At 38.9% G+C, this 23,691-nt stretch overlaps 1 protein-coding gene across 9 annotated transcripts; it reads right to left on the reverse strand.

The window, feature by feature from the left end:
* Positions 1-21: 21 nt before the first annotated feature.
* On the reverse strand, positions 22-18,253 carry ANGEL2 (angel homolog 2). 9 transcript variants are annotated; one of them, XM_043484969.1, is made up of 9 exons: positions 18,056-18,253; positions 15,500-15,825; positions 10,224-10,480; positions 9,358-9,427; positions 7,551-7,972; positions 6,554-6,680; positions 6,101-6,158; positions 4,021-4,184; positions 22-2,418 (listed from the first exon to the last, which is right to left on the reverse strand). In XM_043484969.1, the coding sequence occupies exons 1-9, from the start codon at positions 18,241-18,243 to the stop codon at positions 2,267-2,269; spliced, it is 1,764 nt and encodes a 587-aa protein (XP_043340904.1). In that variant the 5' UTR covers positions 18,244-18,253; the 3' UTR covers positions 22-2,266. The 9 variants fall into 9 exon arrangements, with proteins under 9 accessions (XP_043340904.1, XP_043340906.1, XP_043340909.1 ...); XM_043484971.1 differs by having other exon boundaries at positions 18,015-18,212; XM_043484974.1 differs by lacking the exon at positions 15,500-15,825 and adding an exon at positions 13,775-14,029 and having other exon boundaries at positions 18,015-18,150.
* Between the last annotated feature and the right edge of the window lie 5,438 nt (positions 18,254-23,691).

Below are 23,691 nucleotides of genomic sequence, written 5' to 3' on the forward strand. Positions count from 1 at the left end.
CACAAAACCGTCAGGCACAAATGTACTACTACAATAATTTATTAGGTAACTTACATGGACAAAGTGCAAATGACTTGACAAAGTGAATGTTTTTCCAACCCTTTGAACTCTGGATCTCTAACTTAGTGTTTTTAGGAAAGCAAAGGGTTAAGAGCAGACAAGTTGCTAAATTCCAGAAAAGACAATTTCAAACACACCTACTGATATCAAAAGCTATAGTAAAACCAAAATTTCATTATTGCAATTCTGCAATATATCCCTTTCCATTTAAAACCTGGATAGCACAGCAGGTGAGATGGGGAGATTTGGTTTCAGCAATTAACCAAATTTAATTGCTTATGGCAGGTAAATACAAGGCTCCAACAGTTATTAACTCTTCTGATCAAACAAAGTAAAGACACGTGGACAGTTAATTTTAGTGGCGCTTTAAAAGCCTGTGAGAAAGTTACAAAGGATTCCTTGGCCTACAGTACACATACTACTACTTCATTCTAAATTGCTAAAGTTGAAAGCAATTTTATGGGATTAACTCAAAGTGAAGTACGTGAAAAGGGCCTAAAATCACAATATATTAATCAGGATACAAAAAAATAAGTTTTCAGAGGTTTTCAGGGATGTTCGTTTATCAAGAATACCTATATATAAAGTTAGTTGTTAACAAATTCATACAACATACTTATCCATGAATCTTCATTTTTCTTTCCCTAATACTAAAAGGGATAAAAATACTATCTGCTGTTACCATTCGCTGATGACAATATCTGCTAATCAGAACATGTAATACTTTGAAAACTGTTACTACAAAATGTGGAAAATCCTAGAACTATACGGTTAATACTGTTAAGTTAAAAAAAAAAGTGATACAATAAACAAGTATTTCTATAACACTATAACTTTTACTAGGCAAATCCTTACAACCCACATACTTTTGGGGGGTATTTATCTGGTTTATTTATTTTTTAATAATTGCTGTAAATACTTCAGTAGAAAAAGTCCGAGCCTATAAAGTAACTACTGCTGCTAATTTAAAATGAAGCATTCTATTCAGAAAACCCACTGTAAAAAACTTTTATAATTCAGAATAATTCAATATAAAATTACTTAGTAAAAATGTACATAGTTCTTTGATCCCAATTCTAGAAAAGAGTAAATTTTCACTTAGGTTTTAAAATGATTCAAACACTCATTAAGAGCCAACTGCAGGATTTTTCAGACCCACTCTTAACCAACTTTATAAAAAAGACCAGCACCATCTCACACTGCTGAATCATGATAAAGACAGAAACCCAAAACATTATAGAAACGACAACAGTTGAACCACAACAAAACAGTTAATATCAACTATTAAAGAGTCTTAGGTCTCCAAGTTAATATCTCCCCTCTAGAGTTCTGCTGGCTTGCTCTTATTTCTGAGGCAAATAAAAAGAATCTTATAGCTGCCACTTTGTTCCAAATACAAGTTTCCTAATAAATTTCTACAGGATTGGTTCGGTAAAGTAAAATCTTTCCTTCAATCCAGAATCTTTTCTTGAAACTAGAAAAAAAAAAAAAAATTACTAGGGAAACCCAAGGCATGACCCCAGAATGACTCTCTTAGGCATCCTATATAGTCCACTATAGGATGGAGGGTGGGCTTGTCCAAAACACCTCATCCCACTAGTTACGGTGACCTACATTTTCCCAATAAAATGCAGGCACATTCCATGGCTCAGGATGGTAATAAAATGGATTAAGCAATTTGTACAGTTCTAAAAAGTACTATCAAGCCCCATCAAAGACAAACTAAAATGGTTAGATACTTGTGAACAACCCAATAATTTCTGAGATGAATGAGTTAGGACTCAACAGACATGATCCTATTGATGAAATCAGGCCTTCTGCAAGGGAATGAGTTGTGGTTTGCAAGAACTCAAAAGATATTTTGGATCCACCTTAAAGCTTGCTAAAAACACGAAATTCTTTCCTAAGAGACTAAAGAAGTTGAGCCGTATTTAAAAATCACTGTCAATTTTACTGGGATTTAGAATAAATATTTACAACTTTTTTTGCAATCAACAGCATTTAGATCTCACTTGTCAGGAAAATATTTTTTCATTATTAAAAAAAAAAGTGTAAACTTGTTTCTTCTGTTACCTGTTTCAAACATTTAACATAAACCTCTTCAGAAATTTCATAGTGTAAAAATAAATAAACATGCAAACTCTTAAGAACTCTTTGGGGGAAAAAAAAACCAAATGGGAACGCAAAGTATATATGTAATCAAAAGTCAGAGCTCAAGTCTGAATTTAGCCAATAAAGGCAGGTGATCCGAAGAGTTATTTTCATTTGGAAGTCCATTAACAGTCCATAAGTCTTCTTCTGTAAGCAGTGACAGTCTGGCTAGAAGTTTCAAGCCACCAACCAAAGTAACTTCAGCTCCTACATTAAAAAAGCACATACACATTTAGTGAAACAACAGGTTGTAAATTGACCACAGAAGTCTTTAAAAGAAAAAAATGATATGTAACTTGACACTGCCCTGGAAGTCTAATATGAAAGTTTAAAATATGGTTAGTTTTTTATTGTTATAACCTAATTATAACTCTCAAACAAACAGCAGTCTCAGATGTTTGCTTTCCTATTTCAGATTTTTTTTTTCAATTTCAAATTCTACAAATCATCTTTAGAAGAAAATATCAATGTAACACGTAAGAATGTGAAGAGTAATTTGAGATTGACAACTACCTAAGAAATTCACCCATCAACTTTTCTGTAATTGTATAAAACTGAAAGACTAAGCCACATCTAAGTAGAACATTTATTAAGTGACTGCAGAATAAATTAGTATAATTTGGTCCCAGAGAGTCAGTACCCACAGAAGTGGAATAAAAGAAGACAGGCTCTTAATGTTAACATTGGAGATGCTGGTCCATGGCACACTCCCGCCATCTAGTGGATATATATAGTATGACAACTACCAGAACTAACATACAAATTCAAAGCAGCAAGGTTATTTTGTAGAGTTGATCTAGGGGAGAGGAGTTGGCCATCTCCTGAGTGTTACTAGTAAGGTTACTTTTGGAGAGAAAGAAAAAAGCAGAAGGGAAAATTGGGAAAGAAAAGTAGCACTGAAAAAAAGGAAAAGGAAGAGAAAAAAGAGGAAAATCAGAAAAGACAAAATAGCTGCCCACATTTAGGATTTTCAGTTTTCTGAATACTTTTCTGACTCCCAGTTCCCTGGTGTAAAGAATCTGTAAAGAATTTTCCTGCAATGCAGGAGACCCAGGTTCAATCCCTGGGTTAGGAAGATCCCCTGGAAAAGGGAACAACAACCCACTCTAGTATTCTTGCCTGGAGAATCCCATGGACAGAAGAGCCTGATGGACTAGTCCATGGGGTTGTTAGAAGGTCAGACACAACTAAGCAACTCATCATTTTCACTACTTTAAACCTCACTTTCTTCTCCACGTTAAATCCTTTAACCAATATTAATACCTTGTTTTCAATGAATCATACAAGGAAAAGTGTTTTATCACCTTTGCTTTTTGAAAACACACTTTTCAGACTTCTCTTTCCAGAAAGAACCAATATTCCAGGGTCAACATGACAAAACTGTCAGCTTTGGTAGTACAAGCAAGGCCCTACAATGAAGGCAGCATACCTTAGTAAAATTTAAGTACAAAACTGTATGATACTGCTGTCGCAAGAAAAACAATAAACTTGTGGTGAGTAAAAACCAAAAGGCAATATAAAAGATCTAAAAAGCAACTCAGAAGGTGACTGGGATTGGAGGCTAGAGCTGAGGATGTAATTCACAGGGAATAATTTGCTTTGAGGTATTTCACTGCCTCCATCTTTTGCAGGTGATAAACTGATTTACTCAGATACATTACCAATCTGTCAAATACATTACCAATTTTAAAATATTTTTAATTTCTAAATCGAGAACTTTATCCAGATGTTTGGCTTTCTCAGCTTCAGCCCTGAAGTTTTTAGTTACTGTGTTCTCAAGCAGAATTCAAGATTACACGCATTCTTTACCTGGCTGCTCTGCAACACCTTCCTTTTCAGCAGAATAGAAAATATAATCCACAGTTATGGCACTTCGGGAATGACAGGTGGTCACTTCTGGGATTCCAGTGTCAGGAAAATAATGTGAATAAACAGATGACAAGCTGAAATGGTGCTGTAAATTTGAAGATAACCTAAATTGAAGGAAAAAAAAAGTAGCATCCATCAAGTTTTTCATGATTTTTATAATTCCTCCTACTTAAAGCACTTTTTCACTTAAATTTCCAGACAAAACCAGACATTAGGACAATATTTATTTAAACAAACCATAGCACAATTTCACATTTCTTTATTTATGCAGTGATATCCAAAATCCATTAATAGGGCTATACTAAGTGGGGTGGGGTGGAGGAGCTCAATAATTAACATACCAATGTGATTATTAAAATTAATTATAACACATTTGAGAGCCTCCACTTACTAATGAACACATATTCCAAAATAATTTGTAAGTTTGCTGCTTCTAAAATAGAAAATTAAAGTGGCCTTTAGGAATATTATTTAGAACTGACAGACTTTTGATGTCAGAGAGGCCATATTTTTCCATGGTTATCCTTGCTATGGTATGTGAGATAATTTTGTACTGCATTTTAAAACAGCTTCTATATACTGGCTTACAATTACCCCATTTTTTAAATACACATGATGTTACAGGCAAAAGGTTTAAAAATCATCTCCCATTAATACATCATGAATTTTAAGGATATTTTATTTCATGAAACAAAACAAAATTTAAAAGACATTATTTTGTTCATCCAACACACATTTATCAAACATCTCTAAGTTCCAGGCACTATCTCTTGAGTGCTAAGGATACACAGATAAAGGTGCTGCCCTGCGTTTAAAGAGCTCATAGGTCAATAAGCACAGGTAATTGCTTCAAATCATTCTACTGCCAAGTTTTAGAAACTTTTTATATCTAAGGACTTATAGTTACAATATTACTAAATGTAAATTAGGTCTACTGCAAACTGTTCTTACTACTAACATTTTAGTTTACAGATACAAGTATGCATATAAAGACACTCACTGTATTTTAAAGATATAAGTACTTTTTCTTATACTCTATTGTGTTATAAAAAGATTTCAGAATTACTCAAAACTAAGTATCTGCTAGCAAGAGTAGCCTTTTTAATGATCTCACTCGGAAGTTTCTACTGTGAAAGGTTTAAAATTTTTAAATAATTTTTTTAAATTAAAAAAAAATTGCTTCTTTCTTACTAGTTCTTATTTAAGAGATATTTTCCCCAAACGAGATATACAAAATATAATAAGACTAAGAAGGCAGATAAAAAGAATTAGAGGTGATTCTGAAATTTAAGTGTTAAAACAAAAGTCAAAGCTATAGAAGAATCATACTATGAAAAAAACAAGACATTTTGAGAATCTCCTAAGACACAAATCAAAGTCTCCATCCTGTTGTATTAAATATATATGTTTTTCAACCACAGCCCTAAGCATCCATGATTCTTTAATAAAAACAAACCCAGGCATCTTTACCTGGCTACCTATGATGACCTCTCCCTGTAGTTTAAGAGATAAGTTTAGGTAATTATCTTTCTACAGCCATATTCTTTTTTTGGATCAATTCTCCTATAGATTTATTTTTGAGATCCAGTAAGCAGTTAAAGGAGGCTAAGGATCCTCTTGAAATCTCAGAGATATTTTTCTGTGTTCTTCACCTTTGTTTTAAGTAATAGCAATGTCAGTGGGTTCAGGTCCATGGACAAATTATTTCTATAAACAACAATGCTTAAGTGCTTACTGTATGTTAAACACTGAGTTTTACATGCTTTGTCTCATCTAGTTCCCATAACAACCAATTTATAAAGAAACAATCTTTTAAAAATGTTCAATTTCTTGCTTAAAATCACACAGCTAAAGAGCAGCAAAGTCAGGGTTAGAACTCAGGTCTCTTTGACTAAGAGCCAGTGTTCTTCACCAGCACAAAGTATCATCAGCTTTATTTTTTAACCAAGTGATTTTTGGGAAATGATTTCTTTACTCAACTAGAGTCAGCACATGTCTACTGCTGCTTTCCAGAACTCACTTTTCCGCTGTTACCAGGACCTCTGTCTTGTCCGGCTCTGTCTGTGTCAGATCACCGTCTGGAAGAACAAAGAGAAGCTTAGTAATACTATCAGTGTATTGTTTTGTTCTACTTTGCCTTAGAGTACTTTTACTCTAGGAACAATAGTTAAGGCATATCTTGTTTAGATAGATGCCTAGTTAAATGGTTCATCCCAGAATCTGTATTATGACGTTCTCCAGAATTAGCAAAAATAAAACACAAACATGTCCAAAGCAACATGCAAAAGTAATTTTGGAAGTTGATTTTCAAAAGGTAATCAGAGTTCTTAAAAAAAAAAAAAAAAAATGAACAACTCTATGCTTTTATAAATGAATATTCATCTCTGAGATGTTCTCTCTTTAAAATTTTAGTTGCATGCCTTCAAAGGGAACACTATTATCAAGACTGCCGAAATGGATTGCAAACACTTACCTGGCTTTTCTACTTTTGGTAACTGCTGTACCTCATACACACAGTTCTGTGAGATACCTAGGTTTGGGGGCCAAATTGGAATAGATAAAATTCTTTGTCCCCGTGAAGACTGTTCCTGGCCAGATACCTAAACAAAATTTCAACAGGTATCTTAGGTGGATAGATTTTAAATTATGTACTGAAAAGTTTATTTCTTAAATGAAAGGAAATCCAAGAATGGTAAATATTATCCTTTATTCATTATATCATTTGTGCTTGTAAAACTTTGCTCAAATACAGTTCAGAAAACATTATTACTTACATAAAAATGGTAATTTTTCCTATGCATGTTTTTCTTGAATTTGGAAATCTAAATCATCTATAGCTTTGGACTAATACTTCTCCTTTTTTTACTACCTGCATTATAGTTCCTGTTATATAAAACACTAAGAAAGATCAACTCATAAAATTTTAAACTGTCATCCAAAACTCGGTGGTAAGGGTCTGGTTAAATGTACTGAAGAGGAAAGGATCTGAACTAAGCAGAAGAACAATAAAAATAAAAACATGGGATAAATTATACTCAGCTAAACAACTGAAATATTTATCCTTATGTAAAGGAAAATTTATATAATAAGCAAATATTAAATTACTGTTTTTCTAACTCTTTTGCCCACATCTGGCATTCAGAACGCTCCTCTGCACCTGTGAGTAGTTCCTTGTTTATGAAGGACTCATGCTGTCAATCCTTTTATTTCCCTTCTTCACCCCCATTCTGAATTTGTTGTTGGCTCCTACTTCCTCCAAGCAGAATGTTGTCACAAATAGATGGAAAAGTGAATTCAATCCAGTGAATATAATTACTTATGAGTAGCTATGGATCATCACTGCAGCTTGGTAAACCGACTCATCTGAGGTTTCCAAACAGCTCTGGGATTACTTTACAAGGTAAAGCTCTGTCCTCACTTTACAATGAAGAGACTTACACCCACCTCCTAATAAGGAGGAGTGCACTTACCTTTCCTATGGCAAGTCCTTCATAATTCAATTTTCCTTCCTTAATAAAACTATAGAGTGGAGAACCAGGAACAGAATTGAAGTCCCCACACATAACAATGGGGCAGAGGCTGCCATCTTTCTGATGGGCAACACTGGAAATCTCTGCCAGAAGCATTGCCAATTGGGTCAGTTTAATGTCACCTCGCCTCGGGTTATACAACAGATGTGTGTTAGCTACGCAGATGGCAGGGGAGGCGGCGCTTGGAATCTTGGGCTGCAAGAGCAACACTAATCCAACGTTGTCTCTGTCCAGTAGAGGAACATCGCGGCGGTAGAATTCCACGGGGTTCACTGACAAGAGTGAGAACTTGGAATGTTTGAAGCAAATGGCACAACCATCAGGCTTCCTTCCTGTCCGCATCTTGTATTCACAGTGATAACCTGTAAGAAAGAAAAACATTTTTACAAAGATGACTGTTTTTTCATATATATATGAAAGTAACAGTACTGTGTTTTGCCACACTTGCAAAAAATAATATATATGGTAAAACGAAATTCTAATTTTTGGACAATGTGAGTGAAGTCACTCAGCCGTGTCTGACTCTTTGCAACCCCATGGACTGTAGCCTGCCAGGATCCTCTGTCCATGGGATTTTCCAGGCAAGAATACCGGAGTGGGTTGCCATTTCCATCTCCAGGAGATCTTCCCGACTCAGGGATCAAATCCGGGTATGCCACACGGCAGGCAGACGCTTTACCCTCTGAGCACCCGGGAAGCCGGGACAATGTTTACGGAAGTGTGTTTTTAAAAATATTAGTAATGTAGGATGTTAAAAAGTGTTGGAATAAAAAAAGTCTATGATTGGGTCAAACAGATTTTTTTTACCAGCAGACTGCAGTGTTACATGCGTGTATGTTATCACACTCCCATTTCCATCCTGACAGAAATCAGAGTCAAGGCAAAGACACTGACCTTATAGTCATCGTTGCCCTCTCCCCCGACCCCAGATCTCTCACCTGTTTGCCTCTAACTCTTCCCTGCTTTTTCCACTCCACACACAGCAGCTTCTCTTGCCTCAAGGCACCCCAGCCTTCCCGTAGCCATCTCCACTACCCGGAGTACTCCAGTCACCACTGTTCCTTCACCTCCTTTAAGTCTTTACCCAAAAGTTGCTTTCTTGGATCATTTTGTAAAACTGAAAGCTGACCCATTTCCCCTTTCCTGTGCTTTTCTCCAGAAAACTCTCATTACCTGAGGTACTGTTTACTTGTCTGTCCAGTTTACTCTTGGCCTTTCTCCACTAGGACGTATGCTCCGCAAGGATAGGGACCTGTTACCTGTTTTGCTCACTGCTCTATCCCCACTGCCTTCAACAGTGCATGGTGTACAGTAGACACTCAAAAAAATACGTGCTGGATGAATGAACGCAACGTAGGCAGCATTTCTCAAAGAGATGACCTGTTTCTAAAGGTACTCATTCAATTAGGCACTGTGGACACGGGTGTCATAAAATGATGAACTAGATACAGTGCTCCCTGATCTCATGGAACTCAGAATCTTAGGAGTCTGGTAGAAGGCAAAGAGACCCCTGGAAAGGCAGCTATGAAGAGATTCTTGCACATCCTTCCATTTGAACTAAAATACGTATCAACACAAAAGTTCCCATTTGAAATACTTCAATCTTTTCTTGACCTCTTGAAATGGGTATTAAGCGGTTTTTCAAAATTAAAATTTTTAGTCCAAATATACCACACACCTTTGTTATCAAGCTATGCTTTAACAACCCATTAAGTAAATCTGGCTAAAATAAAAGTTACATTTGTACCCAGTGATTCCAAACTTGGCCTGATCTCGGTTCCATAATGATCTTCTTGAACTTCTTGCAAACAAAGTACCTTGGAAGAAAAAATGGCTTGAATTAAAACAAAAAAATACAAATATGAACTTTCTGGTGCTTTTGTTTTAAAAATAGGTTTCTAAAATTCTAAAAACCTGATGAAAGCTGAAATAATTTTTTCTTGTATAAATCTATCAAATTAATGTCTCCAAGTTTGATCAGTCCCCAAAACCATGACCTTTACTCACATGAATCCCTCTTATTATCCAAAACTGGTATTTCCCAAAGGAAATATTTATAATTTATATGCTGGAATATTTTTCCTGAATTTACAAGTTCATTCATACTAAATCCTCCTAGTCGTTTCTTAAGAGGTAATTTTTTGAATGCCATCATCTAAATTAATTTTTGCATGAATTATTAAAATTTTCAATCAAAGGAAGTATTTACTGAACACTTAATATTGTACCAGCCCGTCTCAAAACTGATACTTAAAAAAATTTTTGGATCTTTTCTGAAAAGTTATGTAATCATTTATATCAACAACCATTAGCAAGTTATTCCTCCAAAATTATAATACCCTACTCAAAGCTGTTCCATCATCTTATCTATTAAAAAAAATTTTTTTTGGCCATACTGTGGCTTGCGGGATCGTAGTTCCCCGACCGGGAACGGAACTCGAGCCTCGGGCAGTGTTAAGCACAGAGTCCTAACCACTGGACTGCTAGGGAATTCACCTATAACTATACAGGCCTTCCCTTCTGACTTCAGAAACAAAAGGGGTAAAAAACCATTTAGTTCAGAAATGAATCCAACTTTTCCTTAGGTGAAAAATTCTGATATTTTACACTTACATCTGCATCAAAGTGTTTAATTTCTTTCAGAATATTGGGAAACCTAAAACTCCAGTGTAATACTGGCCGCCGGCAGTGTTTATAAAGGTGTGAATTGTCTTCCAGTAAATCTTGTGACAGTATATTATAAGACATCACTGAAAAGTCAAACTTGCTCTCACTGTCTTCACATATGGGGTCAACATTTTCGTCTCCTAGGATCTTCGTGTTTTCTTTATTATGGTTACATATATATTCCCAATGCCGCTGTATTGTGCCTGTTAAAATATATTAGACAAAATACAAAGAATAAAAAAAAAGATCATATATTTTCCTGCACATAAGTATTTTTTGCCTTTTAAAAACTCTTACAGGCAATGAACAGAATGTTTTCCCCTAGGATGTGGTACTGTAGCACCTCATGACTAGAAAAGGTCGTCAAATTGTTTACGAAGACCATAAAATGACACACTGCCTGACCCGAGAGGCACAAAGCATGTTTAAGAGGGCTCTGAGTGTGGGTTAACAAAGCTAAGACTATACAGGGGTCATGATTTCTCACCTTCCCATGGTCACGACATGGATTTGCCACAGACATGCTCGGCAACTTCAGAGCCAGGACAATATGTATGGCACAGCTGGTCTTTCAACAAGATAATTTCATATTGTATTTTATCACCTACTAGTATGACGGGATCATCAAATGCTTAACTATGTTCCTGAGACAGTTCATCTGAGAAATCTGGTTTAGACGTGAATGAAGGGCATATAATGACAGTAAATGGAAGCAGTATTTACTGGAAGAATGCTAACGAAATAAACAAAAGAAATATTTTTAATGCACGCCAAAGCAAAAGTTAAATGTAACATAGCTATACAATGCTAGTAAATGATAACTCCTGATTGACAAACCTAGCATGCAACAATCAGGAATGTGTGACAGTTTATATTCCGCAAAGACACCATGTACACTGAAAAAGTATTGAGAACAAGATGAAATAGCAAGAAATTCTGAAATTATAAGCAGTCTTTGATTTAGACAAGACTACTTAAAAAAAATACATATACACACATATATATGTATCTATAGATATATAAACACAGTACCATATATATAAATACTCATACACAACACACATACTCCTTCGATCTTCCTCTCCCCACCAATAAGGAGGATACTCTTACTGTCATGAAAGCTATGAAGACAAATGTGGAACTTCTTAGAGAATCTATAAGCTCAGAAGGGAAAAACAAGAAACGGGATGAACTCGGGAAACAAAAATATTTGAAGATGGACTTTCAAGCACAATTAGATGATATGAGAAAATCTCAGCCCTAGTATATCTCCCTTTTCCTGCAAGGCTTTCATTTCACTGATTTAGAATTCCTGTTTCTCCAATTAAAAATTAAATAAAAAATAAATTAAGGAAGAGTATTCTAAACATGGGAGGAAAAGACTACAAGGAAATATACCACTATTTTTAAGAGTAATTATCTCTGATAGGAAGGACTGTGAAAGATTTTTCCAAATCTTCTGCAATTATGATATATTTACAGAATATCAACATACTCTAGTGGGGTAGGGGAACTAGCTGCAGGCAGTCAAAAGGTACAAACTTTCAGTTATAAGATAAATAAGTACTAGGGATGTGATGTACAACATGGTAAATTTAATTAACACTGTAGTATGTTCTATATGATGGTTGTTAGAGTAAATTCTAAAAGCTCACATTACATACAAAATATTTCTTTCCCTTTTCTGTTGTATCTCTTTGGGATGATGGAGGTTCACAAAACTTATTGTGGTAATCCTTCCATGATGTATGTAAAGGTAAATCATTATGCTGTTCACCTTAAACTTAGACCATGCTAGTAATGTCAGTTATATCTCAAAAAAGGTGAAAGGAAAAAAAGTATCAGTACACTCTAGAAATGTCAATGAAGTGAAAATTTTAAGTGACTTTAATCAGATTTCTTCGCTCAAAATCTAAAAGCTGCTATCTGCTGCACTGAAGGAATAGAATTCTGATCAGAGGACAGAAGAGTAAGGTAGTTTTTATGAATATCGAGGTCTGAGTGGAACAGGGGAGTTGGAATTATGATACCATAAAGGTACTAAAAGCCTGAGGAGAAAGGTAAAAAATGATGAAGGAAAGAAAACCAAATTAATAAAAGCATTCAACTATCACATAATTTAGCCCAGTGCTTGTATTATGCCCAGGAAAGAGAGGGAAACTATCCCTTATCCTTCACTGAATATGGAGAATCCTACTCCTAAAGGCCTTTCTTTTTTTGGGCTCCAAAATCACTGCAGACGGTGATTGCAACCATGAAATTAAAAGACGCTTACTCCTTGGAAAGAAAGTTATGACCAACCTAGACAGCATATTATAAAGCAGAGACATTACTGTGTCAACAAAGGTTTGTCTAGTCAAAGCTACGGTTTTTCCAGTAGTCATGTATGGATGTGAGAGTTGGACTATAAAGAAAGCTGAGCACAGAAGAATTGATGCTTTTGAACTATGGTGTTGGAGAAGACTCTTGGAGAGTCCCTTGGACTGCAAGGAGATCCAACCAGTCCATCCTAAAGGAGATCAGTCCTGGGTGTTCATGGGAAGGACTTATGTTGAAGCTAAACTCTTAATACGTTGGCCTCCTGATGCAAAGAGTTGACTCATTTGAAAAGACCCTGATGCTGGGAAAGATTGAGGGCAGGACAAGGGGATGACAGAGGATGAGATGGTTGGATGGCATCACCAATTCAATGCACATGAGTTTGGGTGAACTCTGGGAGTTGGTGATGGACAGGGAAGCCTAGTGTGCTGCAGTTCATGGGGTCTCAAAGAGTCGGACACGACTGAGTGGCTGAAATGAAGTGAACCGAACCCCTAAAGGCCAGAACTAAAGCTACTTATATTGACTCTGCACAGCTACTCTGAGATTTGTAACATAGTTTCTATGAGGAAAACAGAATTGATTCTTAAGAACTGATTATTGAGAACACAATTCCCTCATAAACTGGGGACTGTCTACGGTTTTAGCCACAAATCATTAAATCTTATGTATAGGAGATGGAGAGGGTTCTAGTCATACAACAAAATGTTAGCTATCATTGCAAACTTACAGCACTACCCTGGGGGCAGTGCTGCATTAAATTCATTCATGCTTTCTTATAAAATATGTATATGTAAAGGCATATAAAAGCATAAGATTTGTATAGTCCTGGCAATTAAGAGTTTAAACCAACTCTTTTGGCAATTCCATTTTTTTAAATGACCAAGACCACAAGACGATCAAATCAATACAGTAGCTTTCAGACTTCTACAGTCTGTATAACCCTTTGACATTATTTTTCATGTCCTGACCATCAACCCCTGGTAGGCTGGGACTGGGGCTGGGATGATGGGGTAAACACATTTTATTCTGACCACATTTGCTTTGAATAAACATACAGAAATTTGTTTGAATGCTAGGGTTCCATGGAAGACGATTTGAAAACTACTGAGAGAGTGGACAGTCTTTGGCTTTCACAGACTTCACAACATAAATTCACACTACAAAAGTTTATATACCTTCCATGTCAGGAGGAACAAGGTGGTCACAGCAGAGAAGACAGATGAGTCAAAAAAAGCAAGCAATTAGGCCTGATTGGGTTTCTAGGGTGCCTAATTAAAAGGTCATAATTGGGTCACACAAATCCTTCAAATACCACTTTAAAGTGACAGGCAAGTTAGCAATGCTGTTCTCTTGATTGAAAAGTAGTATTAGTGAAATATCAGAAGTCACAAATATGGCTTAACGAAGAGCATTTTCCTTATTCACAAAACCTAGGAAGAACGGACATATAGAGAGTCAGGTTGCAATCAAAGTTTATCGGTCTGTAAATGTAATTCCCCATCCATTAAAGGGAAAACAACACCACCAGGATTTTCTGAGTACCTACTATGAAGCCAACAATGTGTTAGGCACTTTGAATATGTCTCACTTCATCCTCCACAGGCTTTCAAAGCAGGTATTATTTTACACTAGGAAACCAAGGAGAAGGGAGGCTCAGTAACCTGTCCAAACTCACACAGTTAGTGGTGGAGCAGAGAGCGGGAGCGCTTCCTAAGCCCATGCCTGGGGTCACTACGCCACCTCTCCACCTGAGAGCCCACCAGATTCACAAAAGGCTAAACAGAAGAGAAGCGTGTCAACCTGATGAACAATGACTACGTGAACGAGCAGCCATCTCATGTCCTCATACAGCCTTAGAAGATGGGTTGTTCTTAGGAACCTAATTTTAATGATTCAAATATACCTTTTAATCATTCAAACAAATACCTGTTTGCAAACACATTGGTCGTTAAGCGCTATACAAATAGATTTCCACTTCTTCTGAGTAATTAGAATTTCTACTTAAATGTGTAGAAGTCTACTTAGAAGAGCTCTAACTAATCTAGATCTGACTCCCAGGTAAGACTAGCTCTCAACGCCTTCCTTTGACAAACTTATGTCTGCTCCCTGCAAATTAACACCCACACAGCCTATTTCCAAGTATCTTCAGAGGAATGATCTTCATTGACAACTGTAGCTCAATAAGAATGACAATTCCAATACTTAGACTACTCGTGTATACTTTTGGAGGGGGGCAGGGCTGGCAGCTCAGAGAGTCTGGTGAATTGTTGAGAGTAAAAAGAACAGGAGAAAAATAGAAATAACCAAGATAGCTAGAAAAAACTGTCTCAAAGTTGAATAAGATGTGCTTAAAAGATAAACTTCCCAAAGACTCTTGATTATGTCTAAAGATCCATCATGAGAAATATAAATTTAATAAGCTAAAATGTGATTCTGTAAGAAAATATTTTTCACTTATGATTGTTTCTATTTAAGGAAATTCTTTTGTCTTATATAATAATGCTAACATTAAAAATGAAAACATGATGTTTTTTAATAGATCTGTGGAATCCCAAGAATACATGTATCAATTTCTAAGAAATCTAAGAACCTTTGTTTCAAAAACAGTGAATTTTAAAATTATTCTTAATGTTGCCATCTGGTTCTCCATTGTTTTCCAACTTTATATGAAGAGTGACTTTTATTTTTACTGCCAGAAATACACAATTAATTGAAGATTTTTTTTTTAAAGACTTAATTTTAAAAAATAATTTGTTTCCCTAACAGAAAAGTACTGGTTAAAAATAAACATCAAACACTTCTAAAACCTGCAGGAGGTTTTCTTAAGAATTAAATATGAAAAGTTTCAATTACTCTATGGCTTATGTCTATTTCTGCACCAAGATAAATGTCACCTTTACCTTGGTGTTTTCTTCGTTTTGATGAAGGCTCATCTCCCTCAGAGTTCATGATGTAACTAGAGAGATGAATCAAAGAAGTCTGGCTCAGGCTGTCAGGTCTCCAGTTCCAGTACTGAAACGGAGCTCTAGACTCAAACAAACAAGGTGGTCGCCAATTTAGTGAGAAATGCCTACTACTGAAGTATGGGTAAGGAGCACGAGAATAATGTCCAGGCCACCTCATACAACTAGAAATATGTCTGTTCCAGCAACACTTTTGCAGATTCTCCCACGGTGTAGTCCAGTCTCTGCCCAGACTCTTCTGGTGGTGGGGTAACATGGGGTATCTAAAAGAAATAAATACACTCCTTGAGGTACCACTTTTTGTTCAGCTATATACTACACAGAATCTAAATCTGTTTCCTCAAGGGAAGGTAATGTCTAATATTTAAAATCTGACTTCCCAATCTGAAAGATTTCACTGCTAGTGGCAATACCTCAAAACGCTCCCTAAACAACTATGAATGGTATTCTAAATACTTAACAGAGAATCCACCAGCCTCCCCAAGTACCAGATAAAACTTCCAAAAGTCCACACAATTCAACTGAGAGATAAACCAGTCACCAAACCGTATTGAGTAGCTTTCTAGCATCTAATGAAACCTAATGGACAAATAAAACCCACAGCACACATAATACTTGAATATAGAACACATAAGCTGACTATAATAAAAGTGAATCTCTCTAACCTGAGTTTGGAGTAAAAATATGTTTCTGAACAACTTTTTTATACCAAGGTTTTATTTTCCAAACATCTTTATAGCTAAGAAAACAGAAGCCTGTCACTACTTCACAAAACTACCTACCTCTCCTGCTAATCAGTACATAATTTATTTTTCCATGCTACTTTTTTCTCTTTAAAGCTTGCTCCTCCTTGAGGGAAATGAAAAAGAATTACTTACTAGAAATTCACCAACACTCCAAACCCTACAGCACCAATTATCTGATACCAATTATATGATAGGCTCTCTAGTGAAAAATGTCTCCAAAATAGTGTTATCATTATTTTGAAAAGATATATTGCTCTCAGGCTCTCTTATGAAACAATGCAACTTAAGCATTAAAACACTATCTGAAAAAAAAAAAAAAACAAAAAACACTATCTGGCAAATAGCTACAACTCTGAGAAAGATGCCTCCTGTCCTCCAGAATTCATTAAAGCTATATTTCCAAGTCAATGTCAATAATCTCCACTTTAATCACCAAAGGAATTTTGTTTAAATTGTATATACTGTTATTTGACTTTTATATGTCAGATTTGTTTCAACAGCATTTACATTTTTATTATTATATAAATTTATTGAGCAGTTTACCCATTCTCAAACTGCTCTCTAAAGTCAACATAATTGTAAACTTTTAAAGGCATGACATGGGTAAGTCTATCCTGTTTTGTGACAAGTCTGAAAGCCATAGAGATCTGGAGAAAAGCAATACACCTTCTATCCCAATAAGCTACCGTATTCTAACATAATACTTGCACTACAAAACTTATTCACTGTATTTGTGGTTACTTATGCAGACTTATTTTCTCTTAAGTTGATGGGCTCCTGTGGGGCAGAGCACCCTAATTCGTTTTAATCTGGGTCTCTTCCCAAGTGCCTAGGACAGTGCGTGGCACACAGCTGGTACTCAGGAAACGCTGCCTACGAACAGTAAAGTCCCCAAACTCCAGGAGTCAAAACCTGATCCCCGTAACTTACGTATAAACTAAGAGGGTGCAATGTTTCCCACGTGTGATAACACACCAGTCAGTTTCATATGGTACACAATTAAATAATATCTAAGCATTTATTTTAAAGTGTATTAGGAAAAAAATCAGTATATCAAAGCCAGCAACTCGTGGATACTACTTAGAAAGGTGCTAATGTGGGCAGCACCTCTTGAAGTGATTTTTATTCAAAGATAAGTCAATTTCACAAATTATCCGGTAATATCGATGTGGAACCAGAATTTGGTAATCACCGTGAAAGGTTGGGATCCCAGGGTCGGGGAGGGGAAAAGTTTGCCGGGCATCCACACACCAAGAGAGCATCCCCTGGGCGTGTGCACAAGGCGCGCGCCTCCCTCGGGGTCAGGCCGCCCCGGACCCACGGCGGACGGTGGCCTCGCTAACTGACCCGCAGCTCCCCGCCCGGGGCTCCGCGGGGTTGGGGGAGGAGGCCGGGGACCCGGAGGCTCGGGCTGGGTTACGGGAAGTGGGCCGGGGCTCCGAGGCCAGCCCGGCCCGGGGAAGCACGAGCCCGGCCCTCGGCCGACGCGTTCGGCGCCTCGGCCCGCTCTGCGCGGGCCGCGCGCCGGGATTACCTATCCCTCAGGGTCTCCAGAGGTCTGTCCCGGCTGCACCGCGGCCCGGACCCTCTTCCTCTTCCAACCCCGACACCCCAGCCCGCCCCGCCCCGGTTCCCCCGGGTCGCCCGCTCCCGCCCCCGGGCCGCCCGCCCCTCCCTCTTCCCTCCCGCCACCCAGCCCTACTGACCGGCCTCTCCCCACCACACAGCGGCCGTAGCCCCTCCTCACACAGCGCCACGCTTCCATCTTTCCACTCCTCGGCCTTCCAGTTCCCGGCTCCCGGTCACAACGTCCACCTCTACGGCCGATTTGGCGGCGTCAAGCACCAGGGGCTCCCCATCACTAGACGCGGGGCCTCGCGGCCCGACTGCAAAGCATGCCGGGAAGTTCGATCTCGCCCGCCGCCAAGTCCCCATCTTGCGCTGCAAAAGTCACTGAATTGTCTCGGCGCCAAATTGTGTTCAAGAAGCATGCGCAGAGCGCGTGAAGCCGGCGCAGCCATTTCTGAGTGGGGCGAAACAGCCGACTTGGGTCTTAAAGAGACAGGAAATTAACTAAGAGCTAAACAGCTTGATTAAAGATCATGGGAGGGTTCACTGCAGTTGGGTTTCCCAGGTGGCGCTAATGGTAAAGAAACACAGCCCACCCCTGCCAAGGCCGGAGACTGAAGAGACGTCGGTTAGATCCCTGGGTGGGGCGGATCCCCTGGAGGAGGGCATGGCAACCCACTCCAGTATTCTTGCCTGGAGAATCCCAGGGACAGAGGAGCCTGGCGGGCTGCAGTCAATAGGGTCTCACAGAGTCGGACACGACTGAAGACACTTAGCAAGCAAGCACTGCAGTTACTGTTAAAAAGGGAAGAAAAAAAAAGTGTATTTGTATCCGCTCAAGGTAGGGAAAAACTAATCTGGGTTCCCACAGAATTGTGGTACCACAGACTTTTTCAATTTTTAGGGACCACGTCTGCAGAGCTCACTTTTAAATGCCCACCTCTGTTCAATGCAGATTGCAAGTGCAGTGCCCTGCTTTTGCTCCTGGCTCTTCAGGAGTGGCAGTTGGGTTTTTTGTGGTCTCTTTTTTGTTTTTGATAATTAGCCCCAACTGTGCTGTGCTTAGTCGCTTAGTGGTGTGGGACTCTGCGACCCCATGGCCTGTAGCCCGCCAGGTTCCTCCGTCAATGGGATTCTCCAGGCAAGAATTCTGGAGTGGGTTGCTGTGCCTTCTGCAAGGGAATCTTCCCCACCCAGGGATTGAACCCAGGTCTCCCGCATTACGGGCGGATTCTTTACCAGCTGAGACACCAGGGAAGCCCATGAATACTGGAGTGGGTAGCCTATCCCTTCTCCAGGGGATCTTTCCAACCCAGGAATGGAACCGGGGTCTCCTGCATTGCAGGCGGATTCTTTATCAGCTGAGCTATTAGGGACGCCCTTTCCCCAACTTTGCATGCACACAATTGTTTTTAGTCCTTTATAGTTTCTTTGTATTTTGTTGTTCAAGGAGATGTTTACCAGGTGCAAGCATTGCAGCCAAGGGTCTCAGGTCTCAGGTTCCAGACTGTCTCAAAGTTATTGCCAACACTGAATTAAGGACTACTTACTGAACCCTTGTTCCTAAGGGAAATACAGAGTTAGATTCCCGGGAACCACTGATCACAACATGTTAGTCACTAAAGCAATATATAACCTTTTTTTATATATTGATTTATATTTGTTTAAAGACACTTTATTTAGTATATATTTTTGATTCAGTAACATTGAATTCATGACCAATAGCACTGTAATTCATACCAAAGTGAAGCATAAAAACACACGTGTTTTCTCCATAAGGCACATTACAGACTCTAGGAACAACAGCGTTTCAGCACTACCTTTGGAGGCCATTTTAAACAGCAAAATAAAAAAAAAGCACAAGAGTTATTTTTGGAACTTGGCACTAAATAGGCTGTGAAGAGGACACTTCTTTATGGTGTGAGAGCTGGAAAAGAAGGCAGCACTTTGCCTTCTTAGACCTCACCTGGGAACATTCATGGTGGGAAACCAGATTTTTCACCCCTCCGTACATGTCCATGAATGAGGACAAAAGCACTGCATATATTGATTTTGGAGGTACAGATCTATTTTAGCCAGTAGGAAAATTCACAAATACATAATCCATGAATAATGATGATCAAATACATTTCCATTTTATACTGTCCTACTTCTAACTGTAGTCTCAATTTGGCAGTTTATTAAATTTATTGACTGATAGTTTCTTGTATGTGTTATCTCCATAATGAGGTTGTAAGTACCTTGTGAGCAAGGACCATGACTCATTATTTTCAAAATATACCCTACCTGGTGCTATGATAATTACACAATAGATTATGGATAGAATTTTTTTGAATGAATGGTTAATAGTGGACCAGAAATAAAGGCTTACAAATTAACAGAACCTTTTCTCTCGAATATACTCTGTAACCTCTGGTTTGTGATTTGTAAGGAGGAATGTAGCACTTTAAAATAAGCAACATCCCCAGGGACTCCTCTGGAGATATTCTTCCACAGGAAAGTAAATCAGCCAGTGTTGTTGTTTAGTCTCACAATCGCATCCTACTCTTCGGGATGGACCAAACCCATGGACCGTAGCCCACCAAGTTCCTCAGTCCATGGGACTTCCCAGGCAAGACTACAGGAGTAGGTTGCCATTTCCTTCTCCAGGGGATCCTTCCAATCCAGGGATCAAACCCGAGTCTCCTGCATTGACAAGTGACCCAGTAGGTCTCACAAGAAAAGAAAAGAAGCAACAGAGATTAATGAATATCCTTTCAATGGAGCTGGAATTTGGAGGATTATCTGATCCTAAAAGATGGTCATGTTTACCTTGGATTAAACTATTTCAGAATTTTGTAGATATTAACTTGTAGAGAACTGATGGTAATGCAAATAATTGTTGCCTGTGAAGATGTGAACAAATTCTATCCAATGGAGGGAAAACGCTCCTCTGTAGATAAACCAGTTTTGCATCCATTTGTAAATTCAATATTCCTGTTGTGTAAAATGTTTACTTTTTGGATTCTTCTTGAACAAATTGTAACATATCTTTGGTTCCCTTATTAATAAGTTAAATAAAATCATTTTATATTGAGACTAGCTGGGACCTTTTGCTGCAGTGCTTGTATGTGGGCAAACAAAATATAAAGAAACTCTAAGGGACTAAAAATAACTGCGTGCATGGCTACTTGGGACAAATTATGAACAAAAGACACAAAAAGACCAAAACCCCCAGCAAAATAAGGGTGCTGGGAGCAAAAGCAGGGTACTGTGCATACACTCTGCATAGCGCACTACCAAGGGGGTGGACAGACCAGCTAAGCCACTCCCCTGGCTCAACCTCTGGACTCATCCCTGTTCTGTGCTTAGTTGCCCAGTCCTGTCCAACTCTTTGCAACCCCGTGGACTGCAGCCCAGCAGGCTCCTCTGTCCTTGGGGATTCTCCAAGCAGGAATACTGGAGTGGGTTGCCATGCCCTCCTCCAGGGTATCTTCCCAATCCAGGGATCGAACCCAGGTCTCCGGCATTGGAGGCAAATTCTTTACCATTTGAGCCACCGGGGAAGCCCATCCCTACTCTTACCCCATATAAGGAACCAACTAACCCCTCCTCAAGGAGTGAGGAAGGGAAACTGTTGCTTGTTCTTGCTCCCTCCTGCTGCAGCAAGATTCCCAGTAAACCCTTGCTTAAATTTCTTGTGTGACTTTTTATCAATTTCTGTTGATTAGGGAGGCCAAGAACCCTGGCAGGTAACAATATGATTTTATATTTTGTGTGAATGTGTGTGAATTATCCTTTCAAGAGTCTGCTGTTCCCACTGAGATGCCCAATGAATTCATCTGATGAGCAGATGGACTTCACCATCAGAGAAGTACACCTCATGGATAGCTAAATCCAGGTATTTCTTTTCTTGTCCCTGAGGTGAATCTGAAGCACAATAGAATCCTTCAGGTCCTCTGTTTTCCTCACAGAAATATTCTCCATCAGTTTTTTAGAGTTTTTATGTGATCAGTAAATTATTCCCCTCTTGTGGCAGCAAGGATCAAGAATTTGGTGTATGGTGGGCTCTGTAAAAAGATTAATGATTTATAGAGATCTATTATCTGTTGTGCAGAAGGCAATGGCAACCCACTCCAGTACTCTTGCCTGGAAAATCCCATGGATGGAGGAGCCTGGTAGGCTGCAGTCCATGGGGTCGAAAAGAGTCGGACACAACTGAGCGACTTCACTTTCACTTTTCACTTTCATGCATTGGAGAAGGAAGTGGCAACCCACTCCAGTGTTCTTACCTGGAGAATCCCAGGGGCGGCGGAGCCTGGTGGGCTGCCGTCTATGGGATTGCACAGAGTCAGATACAACTGAAGCGACTTAGCAGCAGCAGCAGCATTATCTGTTGAGTGACAGACAGAAAATGTGGTTTCTGAGTTTTGTTTTTCTTTTTGTCTATTTTGAGCTCAAGAATTCTGCGTCTGGGCTTCCTTGGTGGTCCATTGGTTGAGAATCCACCTGCCAATGCAGGGACACAGGACAAAGATTCGATCCCTGATCTAGAAAGTTCTCACAGTGCACCACAACTACTGGGCCCATGCTCTAAAGCCTGTGAGTCATGGCTGCCGGCGGAGCCCGAGTGCCTGGGGCCTGCGCTCCTGAACAAGAGAAGCCATTGCAATGAGAAGCTAGTGCACCACAGCTACGGCGTTGCCCCCATTCTCTGCAACTGGAGAAAGGCCAAGTGCAGCAAAGAAGACCCAGCACACCCAAAAGTAAATAAATATGTCTTTTAAAAAAAATTCTCTCTCTACTGGGTAGAATAGCTCTTTGATATCTAAACTTAGTGAGGTTTTACATTTCACAATTCTGTGTTTACTCTTCACCCGTGGCTGAAACTGTAGAATTTAAGCCATAAACTCTCCATATGCCTATGTGTCTATGTGTCTGTTATTCCCAAAGACCTTTATCTCGCATTATGTGAGTGTGAGATGTTTTGCATCTGGATAGGACTAATAAATTAAATTATAAAGTTTATTAAAGGAACTCTGTTCTGAATTGTTTATAAAGATAAAGAGGTACATAAATTTTCACTTCCCCAAATTATCTGAAAACAAAGAAATAGACATATGTGGGTTTTGTTTTGTTTTTTTCCACTGCATTGAGAGGCTTGCAGGATCTTAGTTCCCCCAACTGGGACCTGGGACCCTTTGCTCCAATGCTGTAAAACTTGTACTTGGACACATGCCTGCCAGAGTAACAAAATGCAAACTATGTGGGACTACAAATAACTGTGTGCATGCCTAGTTGGGGCAAATTCTGGACCAAAAGGTACAAAAACAAACAAACGAAAAAACCCAACTGCCATTTCTGAAGAGCCAAGAGCAAAAAACCGGGTGTTAGGAACAAACGCAGGGTCCTGTGCATGCCCCCTACACAAACACCACAAAGGGATGGGCAAACTACCTGAGCCACCCTTCAGTCCAACCCCTGGACACACACACCCCAGGCCTCCCTCCCTGGGGAGCAAGCAAAGAAACCTGTAACTTATTTTCCCTCCCTCCTGCAGCCCCAGTAAAGCTTTGCCTGGCCTCTAGGCAATTTCTATTGTCTGGGGAAGGCCAAGATCATTAGCTGAGACCTGACCAGTGATCCAACCCTTGCCTCCTGCAGTGGAAGCTTGAAGTCCTAACCACCAGACTGCTAGGAACTTCCCAACATAGTTTAAATGTGATATACTTAAAAGAAATATATATTTTTCTTGCAAAAACGAACTCAGAAATGTTTTAAGAATCCAAGTTCAAATAATTAAGATCAGTCTCTAAGTGAAGAAGTCATTGCATT

The sequence above is a fragment of the Cervus canadensis genome, chromosome 13 (assembly GCF_019320065.1).
Source record: "Cervus canadensis isolate Bull #8, Minnesota chromosome 13, ASM1932006v1, whole genome shotgun sequence".
NCBI classification, from domain to species: Eukaryota; Metazoa; Chordata; class Mammalia; order Artiodactyla; family Cervidae; genus Cervus; species Cervus canadensis.

Coding starts and splice junctions, on each gene's coding strand:
- ANGEL2 (XM_043484969.1), bottom strand. CDS start 18,243: ATGGGGACTTGGCGGCGGGCGAGATCGAACTTCCCGGCATGCTTTGCA. Junction 15,826..18,055: donor AGATGGAAGCGTGGCGCTGT/GTGAGGAGGGGC, acceptor TATTTCTTTTAG/ATACCCCATGTTACCCCACC. Junction 2,419..4,020: donor AGGTGTTGCAGAGCAGCCAG/GTAAAGAATGCG, acceptor TTTTTAATGTAG/GAGCTGAAGTTACTTTGGTT.